Source organism: Hemitrygon akajei, chromosome 4 (genome assembly GCF_048418815.1).
Source record: "Hemitrygon akajei chromosome 4, sHemAka1.3, whole genome shotgun sequence".
Taxonomy (NCBI): domain Eukaryota; kingdom Metazoa; phylum Chordata; class Chondrichthyes; order Myliobatiformes; family Dasyatidae; genus Hemitrygon; species Hemitrygon akajei.
The window spans coordinates 64,604,113-64,619,919 of NC_133127.1; the positions used below are offsets into that span (position 1 = coordinate 64,604,113).

The 15,807-nt window shown below is 39.1% G+C and overlaps 1 protein-coding gene across 1 annotated transcript; it reads right to left on the reverse strand.

The window, feature by feature from the left end:
• Positions 1 to 234: 234 nt before the first annotated feature.
• On the reverse strand, positions 235 to 11,858 carry ndufc1 (NADH:ubiquinone oxidoreductase subunit C1). The gene is made up of 4 exons (XM_073042709.1): positions 11,590 to 11,858; positions 7,324 to 7,427; positions 3,655 to 3,739; positions 235 to 475 (listed from the first exon to the last, which is right to left on the reverse strand). The coding sequence occupies exons 1-3, from the start codon at positions 11,633 to 11,635 to the stop codon at positions 3,680 to 3,682; spliced, it is 210 nt and encodes a 69-aa protein (XP_072898810.1). The 5' UTR covers positions 11,636 to 11,858; the 3' UTR covers positions 235 to 475; positions 3,655 to 3,679.
• Positions 11,859 to 15,807: the final 3,949 nt, after the last annotated feature.

The following is a 15,807-nucleotide window of genomic DNA, read 5'->3' on the forward strand; positions in this document are numbered from 1 at the left end:
TGCCCCAATGCATTTGACATCCTCAAAGTTCTGATGATTGTTTTGTTTTACAGAATTTTTTAGTAAAGTATGTTTTTCTCTCCAGTTAAGATCACCACTCTGCAAGGTAACAACAAAAATAGTACCAATGGACTCTATATAGGAGAGGCCAAGGTGATTGATTCTGGAGAAAAGAGAGTTGGTAAAATAAACTTAATGGCCTGCATCCATAAATAAATCAGGTATAATACTGGATTAGATCTTCTTTTACATTTATTTACCACAAGAACATTTCATTTCATTCCAGAGGGCTTCATCCCCAATTAATATAACAGCTACTATAAAGTTGATAATGTGTGAAGTACAGCAGAAACAGATTTTCTTTGCTTAATCCAGAATGAATCGACATTCAGGTTCCTTTATTTGTCAAGCAGCTTGTATCTTCTTCCTGTGATTTATTTCACTGACTTTGTTGTACTTTAAATACTTCGATAAACTGCAGAAAGAAAACATGTAGTTTATAATTTTCCCTTTCTTATTTGAAGATTTATCTCAAAGACTCAATAGGTAAATGACCACTTGGTGATCTATTTCAGATGGCCACACACCATTACTATTCTGAATTTGAAATAAAATCTCCATTTTATTTCTCATTGGAAACCAATCAAAGACTTCTGTACCTTCCTCTTCAACTGAATCCTTGACTTCCTCATCGGGTGACCACAAGCAAACGTGCTTAGCCTGCTGCTCTATTCTCTCTACATCTATGATTGTGTGGCCAGGCACAGCACAAACACCATCTATAAATTTGCCAATGACACAGTTATTGTAAGAAGAATATCTGATGGTGACAAGGAGATGTACAGGAGTGAGATAGATTAGCTGGTTGGGTAATGTCACAACAACAACCGTGCACTCCACATCATGAAGTCTAAGGAATTGATTCTGAACTTCAGGAAGAGGAAGTCATGGGAAATTACACAGTACTTATTGATGGTTTTTAGTGGAAAGGGTAATCAGTTTCAAGTTTCTGGATGTTAGCATCTCTGAAGAACTACTCCGGGCCCAACATACTGATGCAATTACAAAGAAGGTACAGCAGCAGTTATGTTTTATTAGGATTTTGAGGAGATTTGGTATGTTACCAAAGACCCCTGTAAATCTCTACACATTTACTTTGGACAGCAATCTAACTGATCACATTACTGTCTGGTATGGAGAGGCCATTGCACAAGATCAGAACAAGCTGAAGTAAACTCAGCCAACTCCATCACCAGAGGACATCTTCAAAAAGTATACCTCAAAAAGGCAGCATCCATCATTAGGGACCCCCACCACCTAGGATATGCCGCCTTCTTATTGCTACCATCAGAGGAGGGATAGGTGTCTGAAGACAGACACTCAAACATTTTAGGAACATCTTCCTCTCTTCCATCAAACTTCTGAATGGACAATCAACCACTGAGCACCTCAATATTTTTGCTTTCTTTTTCACTACTTATAAAACTTTTAATATCTATTTCTTATTATAATTTATAGCATATTAATGTGATGTGTCAGTGATAACAAACCTGACATGAATGCCTTTCAGCATTTCTGAAATATCACACTAAAACAATGAGAAGTAACACTGAATCTGAAACACACAAGGACAGGATTATGTTATATCCTGATGCATGTTCATACCATCCACTTGTCAGTTACCAACCAGACTGAATCATGACCCCTTAATCAAGGTACTGGACAAGCTTGAGCACATCAGCTCAAATCGAACATGTTCAACAGCAAAGGAGTTAAATTAGACAAGAAAAAATGGACCCCAAACGTACAAGGCAATAAATCCACACATGACTGAAAAATAATGGTTTGTCATTATTTAATTCAATAGTAAAACAGGGTTAAAGGCTGCATGAGCTCTCCTGGTGTTATACAATATGGGGATGAAGATCTTAAAATGGTTTATTTAGGAACCCAAGAGCTACAGCTTATGTTGGTGATATTAAACCTGATTCTGACTCAATAAGCCTTGCAGTAGTAACGTGTGAACAGGACTTGAGAATTTGGACCTTTCAATGACCTCAAGTTTACAGCAAGCTAAAGAATGGATGAAGCTTTCAGTAGCAGACAGATTGAGACAGGGAGAGGTGCAGATGTCTTTAATGATAATATCAGTTGAGATTCCCATGAGGATCAATTAAAATGCTGGGATTATAAACCAGTATTAATGTTAAGATGTATCTTAATATTTCTTATGAACTACTTGCCTGCAAGAAAATGACTCTTAGGGACTCTTTGATAATAAATGTACTTACTTTCTTTTGAAGAGTGGGAATGAACCTAGAATCCTCAAAGCTAAATCCAATAATTTGCAATGTGATTGTAGGAATTTTGTCTCTACAGAACTGAGACTGATCTCAATTTCACTTCATTTCATTTATTTGAAGGAATGTTCACTTACATAACATTCAATTTCATTTGTATTAATCTCAATTCCCCCCTTTTTTATCCCTTAATGAAGTTACCATTGAGATAAGTGCTTCATTTAATTTCAAATGGGATCAGTATGGTGAAACTCTTCCAGCAATTTAAGACATTTCCCTTTTACAAACATGTTCCCAGCAACCAGAAAAACAATTTGTATTTCTGCAGCATATTTAATGCTATATAACATTCCAGGGTATTTTATTGTTGTCAGAATTTGGGCTAAGAGAACAGTTTTTGCTGGGAACAGAAAACAGGACATTTGGTCTTCCTAATATTTAACTGCAAGTACCATCTGTTCACCCGTTACTCAAAGTCAAGTGCAGTCTGATAATTTAAAGATAGTGGAGGGGTTGAGAAAAGTGGTGCTTATCCCAAGATCTGTGTTGTCAATACGTTGTTTTCAGATAATGTCATTGAGAACAGCATAATGAATGAAATAGAAGGAGGGCCAAAGGAAACATCCTTAGTAACATTAAAGGAAATGGTGCAGGAGCAAGAATAGCCAACATGGGCAGTTCTCCAGTTTCAAATCACTAGAAAACTATGGAACCACACAAGTACAGTTTCATTCACGAGATCATGGATGAGAAGACAATCCACATTAAAGGCTCCAGTCTGATCAAGGACAGGGAGAGAAAGCTTTTTGTCATATATGCATTGGCATAAACTGATAATGGGAATTTAATGGGGAGCTCTGAGAAAGATGACAAAGCTTTATCAGCCAAAAGCATATTCAAAAGAGTTCCAAATTCAAAGTTTTGGAGATGGTGTACTACAATGGACACTTGGTTTTGTTCAAATAATGTTATTTATCAAAAAAATGAGTATTTATGTTTAATTCATGATTTTCTTGTGAATGCTGCTTATATGATGGTACGTGCTTGTGATGTGGCTGCAAGTAAGTTTTTCATTGCAACTGTGCATATGACAATAAACTTAACTGTAACTTTTGAAGAATAGAAAGCATGAAGGTAATTTTATTCTAAGGTCAGGAATAATAATGACACTTTTAAAGAAAAGGTAGATACAGCACCAAACAATATCAATTAACATCAGAGACAGGAAGTTGCAATACACAGTTTGATCATAGCTTCTTCAGAACAAGATAGCTCAAAGCAGCATCTAAAACAATAGTTGTCATATCTTTTGATTTGATATTCTAATTACAAAATAAAATTAAAAGGTCCTTACTTGTTTTACATGGATAGATAGTCAATTATTCGATTCCATGATGTGCTTTGTATGCTTGAACATCCTGATTATGTTGCTTGAAGAGCTGACATTTAACAGAATGAGTACAATAAACATTTAATTATACATGTTGCACAGTTGATTTACTGGATCCATAATGAATAATCTAGCTGTTGGTAACATAAGTAAGCTCTACATCCTGTAAACATATAATCACACTTTCAACAGTTTGTTTTGCCACCTGCAGAATTTGTGATCTAAATGAATAAATGCAAAATTAATGTGACACTGAAGCAGACGGAGAAGATTCCCAATGTCAGTCTCTGATTTGTATTATTAAATTTTGCTACAGCAGCAGCCAGAGCACTTTCATATTCTTCAATATTCAGGAATAGGGTTGGGGAAAAATCATATGACCACTTCCAAACAATATGGTCTCTGGTGGACATTGTGGGTCATGAGGAAGCACAGCCTTTAATCCCGCAGATTTCCAGACAAAAGATATACCGGTAGTTACATCCAAAATGGCAGGACATAATGAAACCGAAAATACGAAAAGTATCGAGATAAGCAATGTGTCCAGCATCCTATGTTATTTCATTTACCATAAAGGAATTACCGTAGATTCCGGATTTTAAGCCGCTACTTTTTTCCCACATTTTGAACAGCTTTGAACTCTGCGGCCTATAATCCAGAGCTGCTAATGCATGATTTTTTTTCATGCCGCCTCGTAAACATTTTGCCTCGTAACAGTAGACCAATAAAATTGATGAGTAGTTCACAGAGGTCCAATGAAATTGTACGATAAATCAAGCACACTTTCACAATTAAATTATTGTAAATCAGTCATTTGTACTCACCCTCATCAACATGGAAAACACTCAAAGAAAAGCATTGTGCTGCCTTTATGGCAGTTATTTAGTTTATAATATTTTCGCTTAATAATTCATTTTCTAGTTAAAGTTAGAAGAGTTTTAACTATATTTGTTTTCTGTACTACATCGTGGGATGCGATGACGTCACACCCGGTTTCGCCGCGTCTTGTGGGATACCAGTTTGCGATAAACGGGAAGGAGGGGGGGAGCGGCGGAGCAAAAACGCTGCTTTTAAATGCCGTTTCCGATAAACGGGACGGCGGGGGGGAGCGGCGGAGCGAAAACGCTGCTTTTAAGTTAAAGGCGATCAATAACTTTTCCTGGTAGGCTGCAGTATATATATTTTTTACCAGTCATTAGGAGATATTGGAATGTTGTTCAGTAAAGAAGTATACGCAACGTATATTTAAAAGTAGCCGCGTTACGGGCACGGTTCGAAAAAAAGCATTTGCAATATGTATTTGTTTTTGTTACCATATGGATTTAATTAAAAGTTAAAAAATCCTCACGTGTAATATCTTTCTGTGTAAATATCTCATATTACAACGTGGGACACCTGCGGCCGAAAATCCAGTGCGGCCTAAAATCCGGTGCGGCCTTTACAAGTAAAAAATTGATTTTATTTCTAAAATTAGAGCCAGCGGCTTTTAATCAGGTGCGCTCTGTAGTCCGGAATCTACGGTAAGTTTTAATTATTTCAATTTTGAAATCTTTGGGTCAAATTTTTAAAAATTACAGCTTTCTGCTTAATTTTCATTCACTCAAGGTCAAGGAGATTATATCACATACTATTTACCTGACACCCTCATCAATATTTAAACATTTAGGAAAACCACTGGATGCTTTCAGAACTCTATTCTAGCTTTGCAGAATGTGTTTGGGAAGAGGGCACTTATGGGATGGAGGTGTAAAGAGGTGAAAAACTCAAAGTAAACATTAAATGTAGAAGGACTATTCAAATTAGTGGAGGTCAGAAAGTGGAATATGCTGTTGAATGGTACAAGCTGAAGGTTCTTCATTATGCTTGTAAAAGTTATAAGCATAATGAAGAACTCTGCTTCGGAGCACCTAGACAAAAGCAAAACATGAAACTGGCTGCAGTTATCCATTACAGCTCAGCATTCAATACCATTGTCCCCACAGTATTAATCACCAATCTTCTAAACCTGGGCTTGTGTACCTCCCTCTACAAACTAATCCTCAACTTTCTCATTGGGAGCCTTAACAGTACAGATCAGTAATAACATCTTCCCCTTGTTGACAATCATCATTGGTGCACCTCTAGGACGTGTGCTCAGCCTACTGCTCTACTCTCTCTATACTCACGATCGTGTGGCTAAGCTCAGCTCAAACACCATTTATTAATTTGCATATGACAACAGTTGCTGGTAAAATCTTAGGTGGCAATGAGGTGGTGTGCATGAGTCAGATACATCAGCTGGTTGTGTAGTGTCACTACAACATCTTCAAACTCAACATAACAAGACCAAGAAATTAATTGTGGATTTCAAGAAGGGAAAAATTGAGAGAACACACACCAGTCTTCACTAAGGGGTCTGCAGTTGAAAGGGAAAGTAACTTCAAGTTCCTGGTGTCAAAAACTCAGATGATCTACCCAGGGCTCAATACATTGATGCAGTCACAAAGAAGGCACACCAGCAGCTCTCCTTCATTAGGAGCTTGAGGAGATTTGGTATGTCACCAAAGACTCTTGCGAATTTCTTTGGATATACTGTGAAAAGCATTCTGACTAGTTGCATCACAGCCTAATATGGAGGCTCCAACACACAGGATTGCAAGAAACTGCAGAGGGTTGTAGCTCCATCATTGGTACAACATTATCACCATCCAGAAGGAAGAAAAAAAGCCTGTGGGATCACAATTCAGGACCAACTTCTTCCCCTTCATCATTTACTTTCTCAATGGTCCATGAACACAACCTCAGATTCTTTTTCTTTGCACTATTTTTTAAAAGTCATAATGATTTTGTCTTTGCACTATAATACTGCTGCAAAACAACTATATAATAGTTGTATGGTAGGTTCCTCAGTCTCCACCTAGCTAACAGGAATTACCTGCCACTCATTTATGACTCATCACCTGCAGCCTATTTAAACCCAGCTCTCATCCACAATCCTTCTTCACTCATACGAACCAGCCAGCCTCAACCAGTTACAGCTAGCCTTCAGATACCTTGTTGCCTGTGGTGTTTAGAATCTGTTCTCTCTCAAAATAATCACTATCATTAACCCAAAATATTATTCACTATTTATCTCCACAGATAGTCAACTTGCTGACCACTTCCAGCATTTTTTTTTTCATTTGGGTTTCCCAGTATCTAAAACATTTTTGTTTCAGTTTATTTTTAAAAGATCTCAACAGCTCTGTATATACATAGTCTGTAATAAAAGCTGACGACACACTGTAGTTGTCTGAGATAATTTCAGTCTGATAACTAGACAGAATACAAGCCCTCATGCTGAGTATTTAAAGATTAGTGCAAAACAAGTTATTGGGTTTGTGAGACCATAATGATATGAAATACAACAGATTAAAAATGTAGAGCTAAACTTTACAGTTTATTTAAAGTACTACTAGAATCAAAACTCATTCCTCAAGTTAAAATTTCTTGCTCATCTCCAAACTGGAAAATATATCCTCAAAAAATGCTGCAAAATATAATTCAATCTTTTCAGCTTAAGTTTTCACATGGGCAATAATGCAAGGGCAAAATATTAACATTTGTAACAAATAACCCTGCACCTTTTCCCTTTACTTCTACAGTATTACTTACCAGAGTCCACAATGCTATTGTACTGCCAAATGCCAGGCCAACTCTTAGCCAGTTTGGATTTGTGTAGTCAGGTTTCCTTGCAGTGAAAGCAGAACGAGTCAAAACTGAAAACAGAAATGGTACATTAATCATTCTTCTACATGAGATAACATTAATTTTACATTGTCACAGCATACTTCAAATACAAAAATGCATCCAAGTTCAAAGAAGAATAAGCTAGCCATTTCTCCCAAATTGAACTCCTGTCCAGTGAACCTTTTTGGAGACATTAAGCTACATTACTTAAAAAGTTGAAAACACTGATGGACCACTAATAAAAGCCATTTATTTGGGAATGGGATCATAAATTCACAACTCAACATGAGTCACAATCTTCAAGAAAGAAAACACAAGGGTCACAATTTTTAAATACTTCATAGCTAGACAACACACTGATTTACATTTCACAAATAATAATATGTCATTAAGAAATTGGAGAAATTGCCCACTATGGAACATTTCTGCTTTATGCTAATTTTTGTTTCATTTTCAGATCTATTTTACTTGAAAACAGAACATAAAACTTTACAACACAGCAACAGGACCTTTGCACTACAATGTCTATGCTGACCATGACTCTAAATTAAAGCAAACCTTTCTGCCTGCACATAATCTATACTCCTTCATTACCTGTACAATTATCTGTCTAAATGACTTCTTAACACCATTTTAATGTACTCTTCCACCACCGCCCTGGCATCCTGTTCCAGTACCTACTACTCTATATTAAAAAAAACTTGCTCCACAGATCTTTTAACCTTCTCCTTCTCACCTTAATGCTATGCCCTCTAATATTTGACATTTCTACCCTGAGAAAAATCCTAACTACCCTACCCCATGCCTCTCAAAATTTTGTGATGGCTCCAAATTAAATGCAGATTCAGGAAGCTTACAAGATCTGCTTGTACTTGTTTGAAACTTTATGAGAAAATACCATAAATTCATACTTTCTTCAAAAATACACCCTCTCCCTCCCTTCTACTTCAATTCCTCTATCTAAGGGTTCCAGACCTCCTCCAACTCTCCACCCTCTCAAACAAACTTTAGGATTCTAAAGGTAGACACTCCCCTCATAAACAATCTATCGCTCATATTTCACTCATTTCCACTGAAACAGGTTTTCCGTTTGTCAGTCAGAACAAGAGAAATAAATTCTGTAGACATTTTTTCTAGGTTTCCCAACCTCACAGAACATGAACGCAGATTAAAAACCTGGCCTGTAAAGACAGCATAGATGACTAATGCAGAACGAGAATAAAACATGTTTGGATAGTTAACTTATCATGCAAAGAAACAAAAGGGGTGCATGCACTGCTGTAGAGAATCAGAATAAAGATAACACAGTGCAGGAAAGTTACTGTAAATGTCACCAAAGATTATAAAAATGGAATGATTCAGCAGTCTGAAGGACGAGTACTGATCAAACACTAGACATCTTTCAATTTTGCACTGAATATGATACCTGCTAAATATGTGTTAGTTGCAAATAAAGAACAGCATTAATAAAGGTGCTTCAATACAAAACTGTGATCCTTCAGCCAGGCAAAATATCAACCCCAAATCTATCCCATCAAATTCTGTAAGAACATTATTCATTTCAATTCAGTCAACTCGCAATCTTCTGAATTCTACAGAAGAAAGGCTTAGCCTATTCACTCTTCTGAATCTAGTCTGGTGACTTTGCTGTACTCTCTCTACAGTAGGTATAATCATACTTTAGGCAAGAAGACCAAAGCTCTTCATAAAATCCACGTATGGTCTCACCAAGATGTGTTCAATTTTAGTAAGACAGTTACTTATCTGTTGCATTCAAATCCTCTTGAAATAAAGGCCTTACTAAGTGCTTGCTACACTATTAGCTTTCAAAGTTCTTTTCCATAAAGAATCTGATGTTTCTTTTGGATATTGACACTTTCCAATCTTTCTTCGTTCCACTGTTGTTATTATTCCTACAACTGAATAACCTCACATCCTTTTAAAAACCTCTTGGAGCCTCTTTGAATTCTCTTCACTACATTTCCATTTAGGTTCAAGTCATCAGCAAACTTGGAAATCTTCTAATTGGTCCCCTCAGTCAAATTGTTACAGATTGCACAGCGTTCCCAACCTTTGTTTCCTATCTGTTCACCAACTCTCAAGCCACAATGCCAAATAACCTCCAATGCTATTACTCCCAAGGGCTTACGACAGTACAAAAATACTCAATCCTTTCATCTTCTCCAGTAAAAACATTCTCAAGGAATCAAATAGATTAAACATAATTTCTTGCTCATAAGCTCGGATGACTTTGCTCAATCATATTGCTTTCCAACATGTTCTTTGTTACGAATTCCAGCAAATTCCCACTATTGTTCGAATTCCAAAGTAAATTTACAAAGTCCATATGTCACCATATATAACCCTAACATTCATTTAGAATCAATGAAAGACCTCATCTAACAGGAGACAACCAATGTGCAAAACTGTGCAATTAACAGAATAAAAATAAGTGATAAATATGGAGAACATGAGATGAAGAGCCCTTGAAAGTGAGTTCATAGGTTGTGGGAGCATTTCAGTGATGGGGCAAGTGAAGTTATTCCCTTGTATTCAAGAGCCTGATAGCTGAAGGGTAATTACTATCCCTGAACCTGGTGGTGTGGGTCCTGAGATTCCTGTACCTACTTCCTGATGGCAGCAGTGAGAAGAAAGTATGACCTGGATGATGGGGGTCCTTGATGATGGATACTGCTTTCCTGCAATGGCATTCCATGTAGATGTGCTAGATGGTATAGAGGGCTTGAACCATGATGGACTGTGCTGTATACACTACTTTTTGTAGGCTTTTCTATTTAAGGGCATTGGTGTTTCCATGTCAGGCCATGATTCAATCAGTCCATATGCTCTCCAACACACATCTATGGAAGTTTGTCAAAGTTTTAGACGACAAACCAAATCTTCGCAAACTTCTAAGAAAGTCAAAGCGCTGTCATGCTTTCTTCGTAATTACACTTATGTGCTGGACCCAGGACTGATCCTCTGAAATGATAACACCAAGGAATTTAAAGTTGTTGACCCTTTCCACCTCTAGTCCTCCAATAAGACCCTCTGTTTCCTCCTCCAGAAATCAATAATCAGTTCCTTGGATTTACTGACATTGAGTGAGAAGTTGTTGTGGCACTTCTCAGACAGATTTTCAATTTCCCTCCTATATGCTGATTTGGCCTTTGACTCGGCCTACAACAGTGGTGCCATCAGTAAAGTTAAATATGGCATTGGAGCTGTGCTTAGCCACACAGTCCCAAGTATAAAATGAGCAGAGCAGGAGGCCGAGTCTTGTGGTGCACCTGCACAGATGATGGTGGTATTGTTAGCAACTTTCTCTTCTTCTCTACCCCCCAACTCCAGCTCATTTCATTTTCCTCTAAATGAGAGTAACCAATTTCAAGAGGAACATTGTGAGCAACACGTAGAATCTACCCTGACTTTGGACACAACCTGTATGGTTTGAACATTCTCCCTGTGCACCTGTTTGCCCTGATCTTTGGTTTCCTCGCATATCCCAAAGGCACACTGATAGCCAAATGACTATTATATATTACCACTAACCTGCATGGCTGGTAGAAGAATCAGAATGGATTAGATGGACACGTGTGGGAGAATAGATTACAATGAAATAAGAGGGGGAACTTGGAGAACTGAATTAATGCACCAATAGCCTCCTCCTCTTTCAGAAAAGAACAAAATATGAGAACACAGAAAGGGATTTAGCATGGGAAGACGAACGATTTTTTTTAAACAATCAACAAAATGAACACAGGTTGTCAATAACAAAAGGTCAAATTTAAACATGAGCAGACGTAGGCAGCAGTCAATAAAAACGCAGTAATATTACACGATTTTGCGAGGATGGCAAAATGGGCTTTACATGGGCTGTAAGAAGTCAGATGGCCTGCAACAGCTTTAGCCCTTGCTGCTGCTGGGTAGGTTGTTAGCCAAATTCAGGCCGACGCGTCTCCGGCAAAAACTGGACACCAGCGCCTGCTTCTACCCGCCTCAGAGACTATAGGTCCCGAGGCCGGCCACAAAATCATCACCCTCGGCCCAGGTCACAGCACAAGGACAACATTCGCCCCCCGATATGGGCCCGGGCCAAGGGCGACGTCACCCGCTTCCACTCTCCCGTCTCAGGCCTACTGTTTCCTCAGCGACACGGCCAGCTGTGCCCTCCCGCCGTGGGCTCCTCACCCCGGTAAACCTTGGACGAGCTCAGGATAGCGCGAGGACCCGACATCCCTCAACCGGACCCGAAGCTACCGGCACCGCAAACAGAATCGAGCAATCGATCGGTCGACGCCGGGTTGTCCGGTGGGCGGTGCTTCCGCAGGCCGCTCTGCCGCCTGACGATCCGCCTTCAGGAAAGAATTGCGGAGCAGCAGCTAAAGTCTCATCCTGTCGCTGTTATCTGGACGTTTGAAATTGCACCCAGTTTGACGACGGTAGTGGAAATTCAGATGTGTTTCCTTGACAGAATGCCGGGGCTGAAAGACTGAATTGACCGAAGCCGTGGAGAGCACTGATACTATGGTCAATATCAATTACAGCCATGAGATGAAGTGGATGCTATTAGTTGGCCGTATTATTTTATCTCCGACAGGAAGGGTCATGCTAAGATCGCAGAAAACGTGGATCATTTTCTGTATCTCAGGAGACTTATAAGAGAAGGCAGATTTGGATGGTTAAATGCACCACCTATTTTGGTGGATTAAGGCAAAGGATTGCTGTAAAATCAGAATTGGGATCCATAGCCCATGGATTTAAAGGCAGCTGTGATCCCTGTCCTCCTGTATGGTTCTGAGACTTGAACAGCAAGCACCACAAAACAATTGAAAGAAACCCAAATCCTTTCCCCAGGAGCAAACACCAGACACATTTTGGAAAGTTGTGCTTTGGGCCTGTGTGTTACTAACAAGGTCAGTTTCTGTAATATGCATAGCTGATTGCAAAGCTGAGAAGAATACATGGACCCTCCCAGGACCTAGGTAACTGCGCCATAACTAAAAATCATCAGGAATCTCACTGCTGTCCAAAACACCATTGTTTTGTTTAACAACAGACACAAAATGCTGGCGAAAATCAGCAAGTCTGACAGCATCCATGGTGGAGAATAAATAGTCGATCTTTCAGGCCCAGACCCATCATTAGGACTGGACAGAAGAGGTAGAAGCAGAGAAAGAAGATGGTGGAGGGAAAGGATTACAAGATAGCAGGTGATAGGGGAGACCAGGTGAGGGGGAAAGTAGGTGGGTTGGAAAAGGGTGAGACCAGGTGAGGGTGGGAAAGAGTGGGATAAAGTAATAAGCTGGAAGGGATAGGTGGAAGAGGTGAAGGGCTAAAAAAGGAGGAATCTAATAGGACAGGACAGTGGACCATGAAGAAAAGTAAGGAAGAGAGGAACCAAAGGGAGGTGATGGGCAGGTGAAAAGAAGAAAGGGGTGAGAGGTAACCAGAAAAGAAATGGGGGAAAAAAGAGGGGGTGGGGCGAAATTACCAGAAATTAGAGAAATTGATGTTCATGCTATCAGACTGGAGGCGACCCAGATGGAATATGAAGTGTTGCTCCACCAACCTGAGTTTGGCCTCATCATGGCACTAGAGGAGGCCATGAACAGACATGTCAGAATGGAAATGGGAAGTTGAATTGAAATGGGTAGCCACTGGGAGATCCTGTCTATTGCGGCAGACAGAGTGAAGGTACTTGACAAAGTGGTCCCTAATCTGCATCAGGTGGAGATGGAGGAGGCGGAACCGGGACCATCAGATACAATAGATAACCGCGATAAACTTGCAGGTGAAATGTCACTTTACTTCACTTAGGACTGTTTCGGTCCTTGAATAGTGGTGAGGAAGGAGGTGTAGGGGAAGATATCACTTATAACACTTGTGGGGATAACTCAGGCAGAAAATAAGTAGGGAGGGACAAGTGCACAGGGGATTACATAGAGATATCTATGGAAAGCAGGGGTGGGGGCGGGAAGAGTAAGATGTGCTTAATGGTAGGATCCCATTCGAGATGGCAATAGATAGGAGAATTATGTGCTGAATATGGAGACTCATGGGTGGTAGGTAAGGACCAGGGGAATCTTTGGTTTGTTCCTAGCATTTGCAGAATCTCTTTAAGAATTGCTCTTTCAACCTTGTTTATTTTGTTTGAGAATCATATGCTCATCTTGAATCCTCCAACATTACTTAAATCTAGAGCAAGTAACAACAAGTGAAGCAAACAACACTGGCAGCTACCAATGAAGCTAAGGATCTAGAGAGAAAAAAATAAAATAAATCAAAGGGTTAAATGTCCTGTTACTTGCAAGGTCAAATAATAATTAGCCCCTCTTTAAAAGGATAGCCTGTAATCTCAGTTTTGCTTTATTAATCATGCCTTTATCTCCTTATAATCACAGTTCCTCCAACCTTTGGTTCTATGTTCACCCCAACCCCTCTGCTCCTAATCAACGTTTTATCAGTTCATAAAATGATGCCAAGAATGGGATAGTCTCTGCCTCATCATTTAGATGTAGTCATGATAGCTTCCACATCCTAAAATTGGCACCCATGAAACTCCACTTCTATAAGTATTAAATCAATAATATTACATTAAGGCCAATTTGTTGGCCAAAAAGATACTGCAGAAGGAAAACAAAAATAAATGTATTGTGACAGTGTTTCAACTCCAGTGTGACACTGACTTTGTATATAGCCATATATAGCATAGCAGCTACAGTTATGGATTCCTTACAGATCCAAGAATGCAGAATAGGTCCAAACCTTGGGCACTGTTTGAGTAGAGTTTTAATATTCTCTCAAACTATACAGGTTTCCACTGGTTACTTTAATTTCTTGGTATGTTCAAAGCCTTGTTGGTAGATTAATTCGCTGCTCTGGATTAACCCTTAGTGTAGCAACAGCAATCAGGGAGTTGATGGGAAGTGAGAAAGAATATGCTTCAGGGAAAATAAGTAGGGGAATAGGATGAATTGTTCTGTTGAGAGCCAGCACAATCTTAATGAGGTACATGATCTCCTGTGTCATAGTAAGTATATTAGGTAGTTGTACAATGAGTATTCTGCACTAGCAGTGATTGTTACAGCTGGTACTTTTGTTAAATTCACTTTCTTGCCTGCTGGCTCGGCTGATAAGGAGAACAGTGAGACTACCTGGATTAAGATGTATTTTAAAAAACAATGAAAGAAGATGATTTATTGTTTAAAAAGTTTTGGATGCAGTATTTTTCTCAGCTTAAATATGAAGTTTTTTCAAAAGAATACATTAGGGAAAGGACTTCCTTGTTTTAATTTAAGAATATCGACTTAAGTACATATAAAATTGCCATATTACAACACCGGATATTAATATTTTTTCCAGAAATAAATGTGATTGCAATAATTTCAAGGTGTGATTATGCCAGTGTTGAAACTTGTGTGCTTCTGTTTGTAATTCACCTTGCACATTTCATGTGATCTATGGAGATACTAGAGATTGCAGCTGCTGGAATGCGAGCAACAAATAGTCTGCTGCAGGAACTCAGTGGGTTAAGAAGCATGAGGAAAGGAACATCAATGTTTCATGTCAGAATCCCACAGTAGGATTTATATGATTTATGTTTCACTCTAACAGGTCATTGGACCCAACTGGTTCATGCCGAACAAGATTACCAAATACTCCAGTCCCATTTGTCTGCATTTGGTTCTTAAACCTCTAAACCTTTCCTATCCACATTCTTTTCCAAATGCCTTTAAAATGTAGCTAATGTACCTGCCTCAGCCACTTCCTCTGACGGCTCCTTCTAAATATGGACATCACTCTGGGTGGAAAAAGTTGCCTTCAGGTCCCTATTAAATCTCCGCCTCTCACCCTGAATCTGCTTCTTGATTACCCAACCCTGGGAAAATATTGTATGCATTCACCCAGTCTATGCCCCCTCATGATTGTATACACCTCTATAAGATCACATCTCAGTGTCCGACTCTCCAAGGATCGAAATATCAGCCTGTCCACCGTCTCTCTATAACTCAGCCCTCAAATCCTAGCAACTTATTTGTAAATCTATTCTGCACTCTTTCCAGCTTAATATCATCTTTCCCATAGCAGGGTGACCAAAACTGAACACGATATTCCAAATGCAATAACTCAAAAGTTCTTGTTTTGTGCATCAAACCTTTGTGCAGAATGAGCCATTATTTTCACAAGAGATTGTACAGATGCTAGAAATCCAGAGTAACACACAAAATGCTGGAGGAATTCATTTCCATGAATGCTGCCTGGCCTGCTGAGTTCATCCAGCATTTTGTGTGTGCTAGCCATTATTTTCCTGGGAAGGATAATCTCTCATCTCCAAGAGGCCATCATCACATCTCCTCCCATCCATAATCAGGACTTTATTCAGACAGGATCATCCCACATCACCCC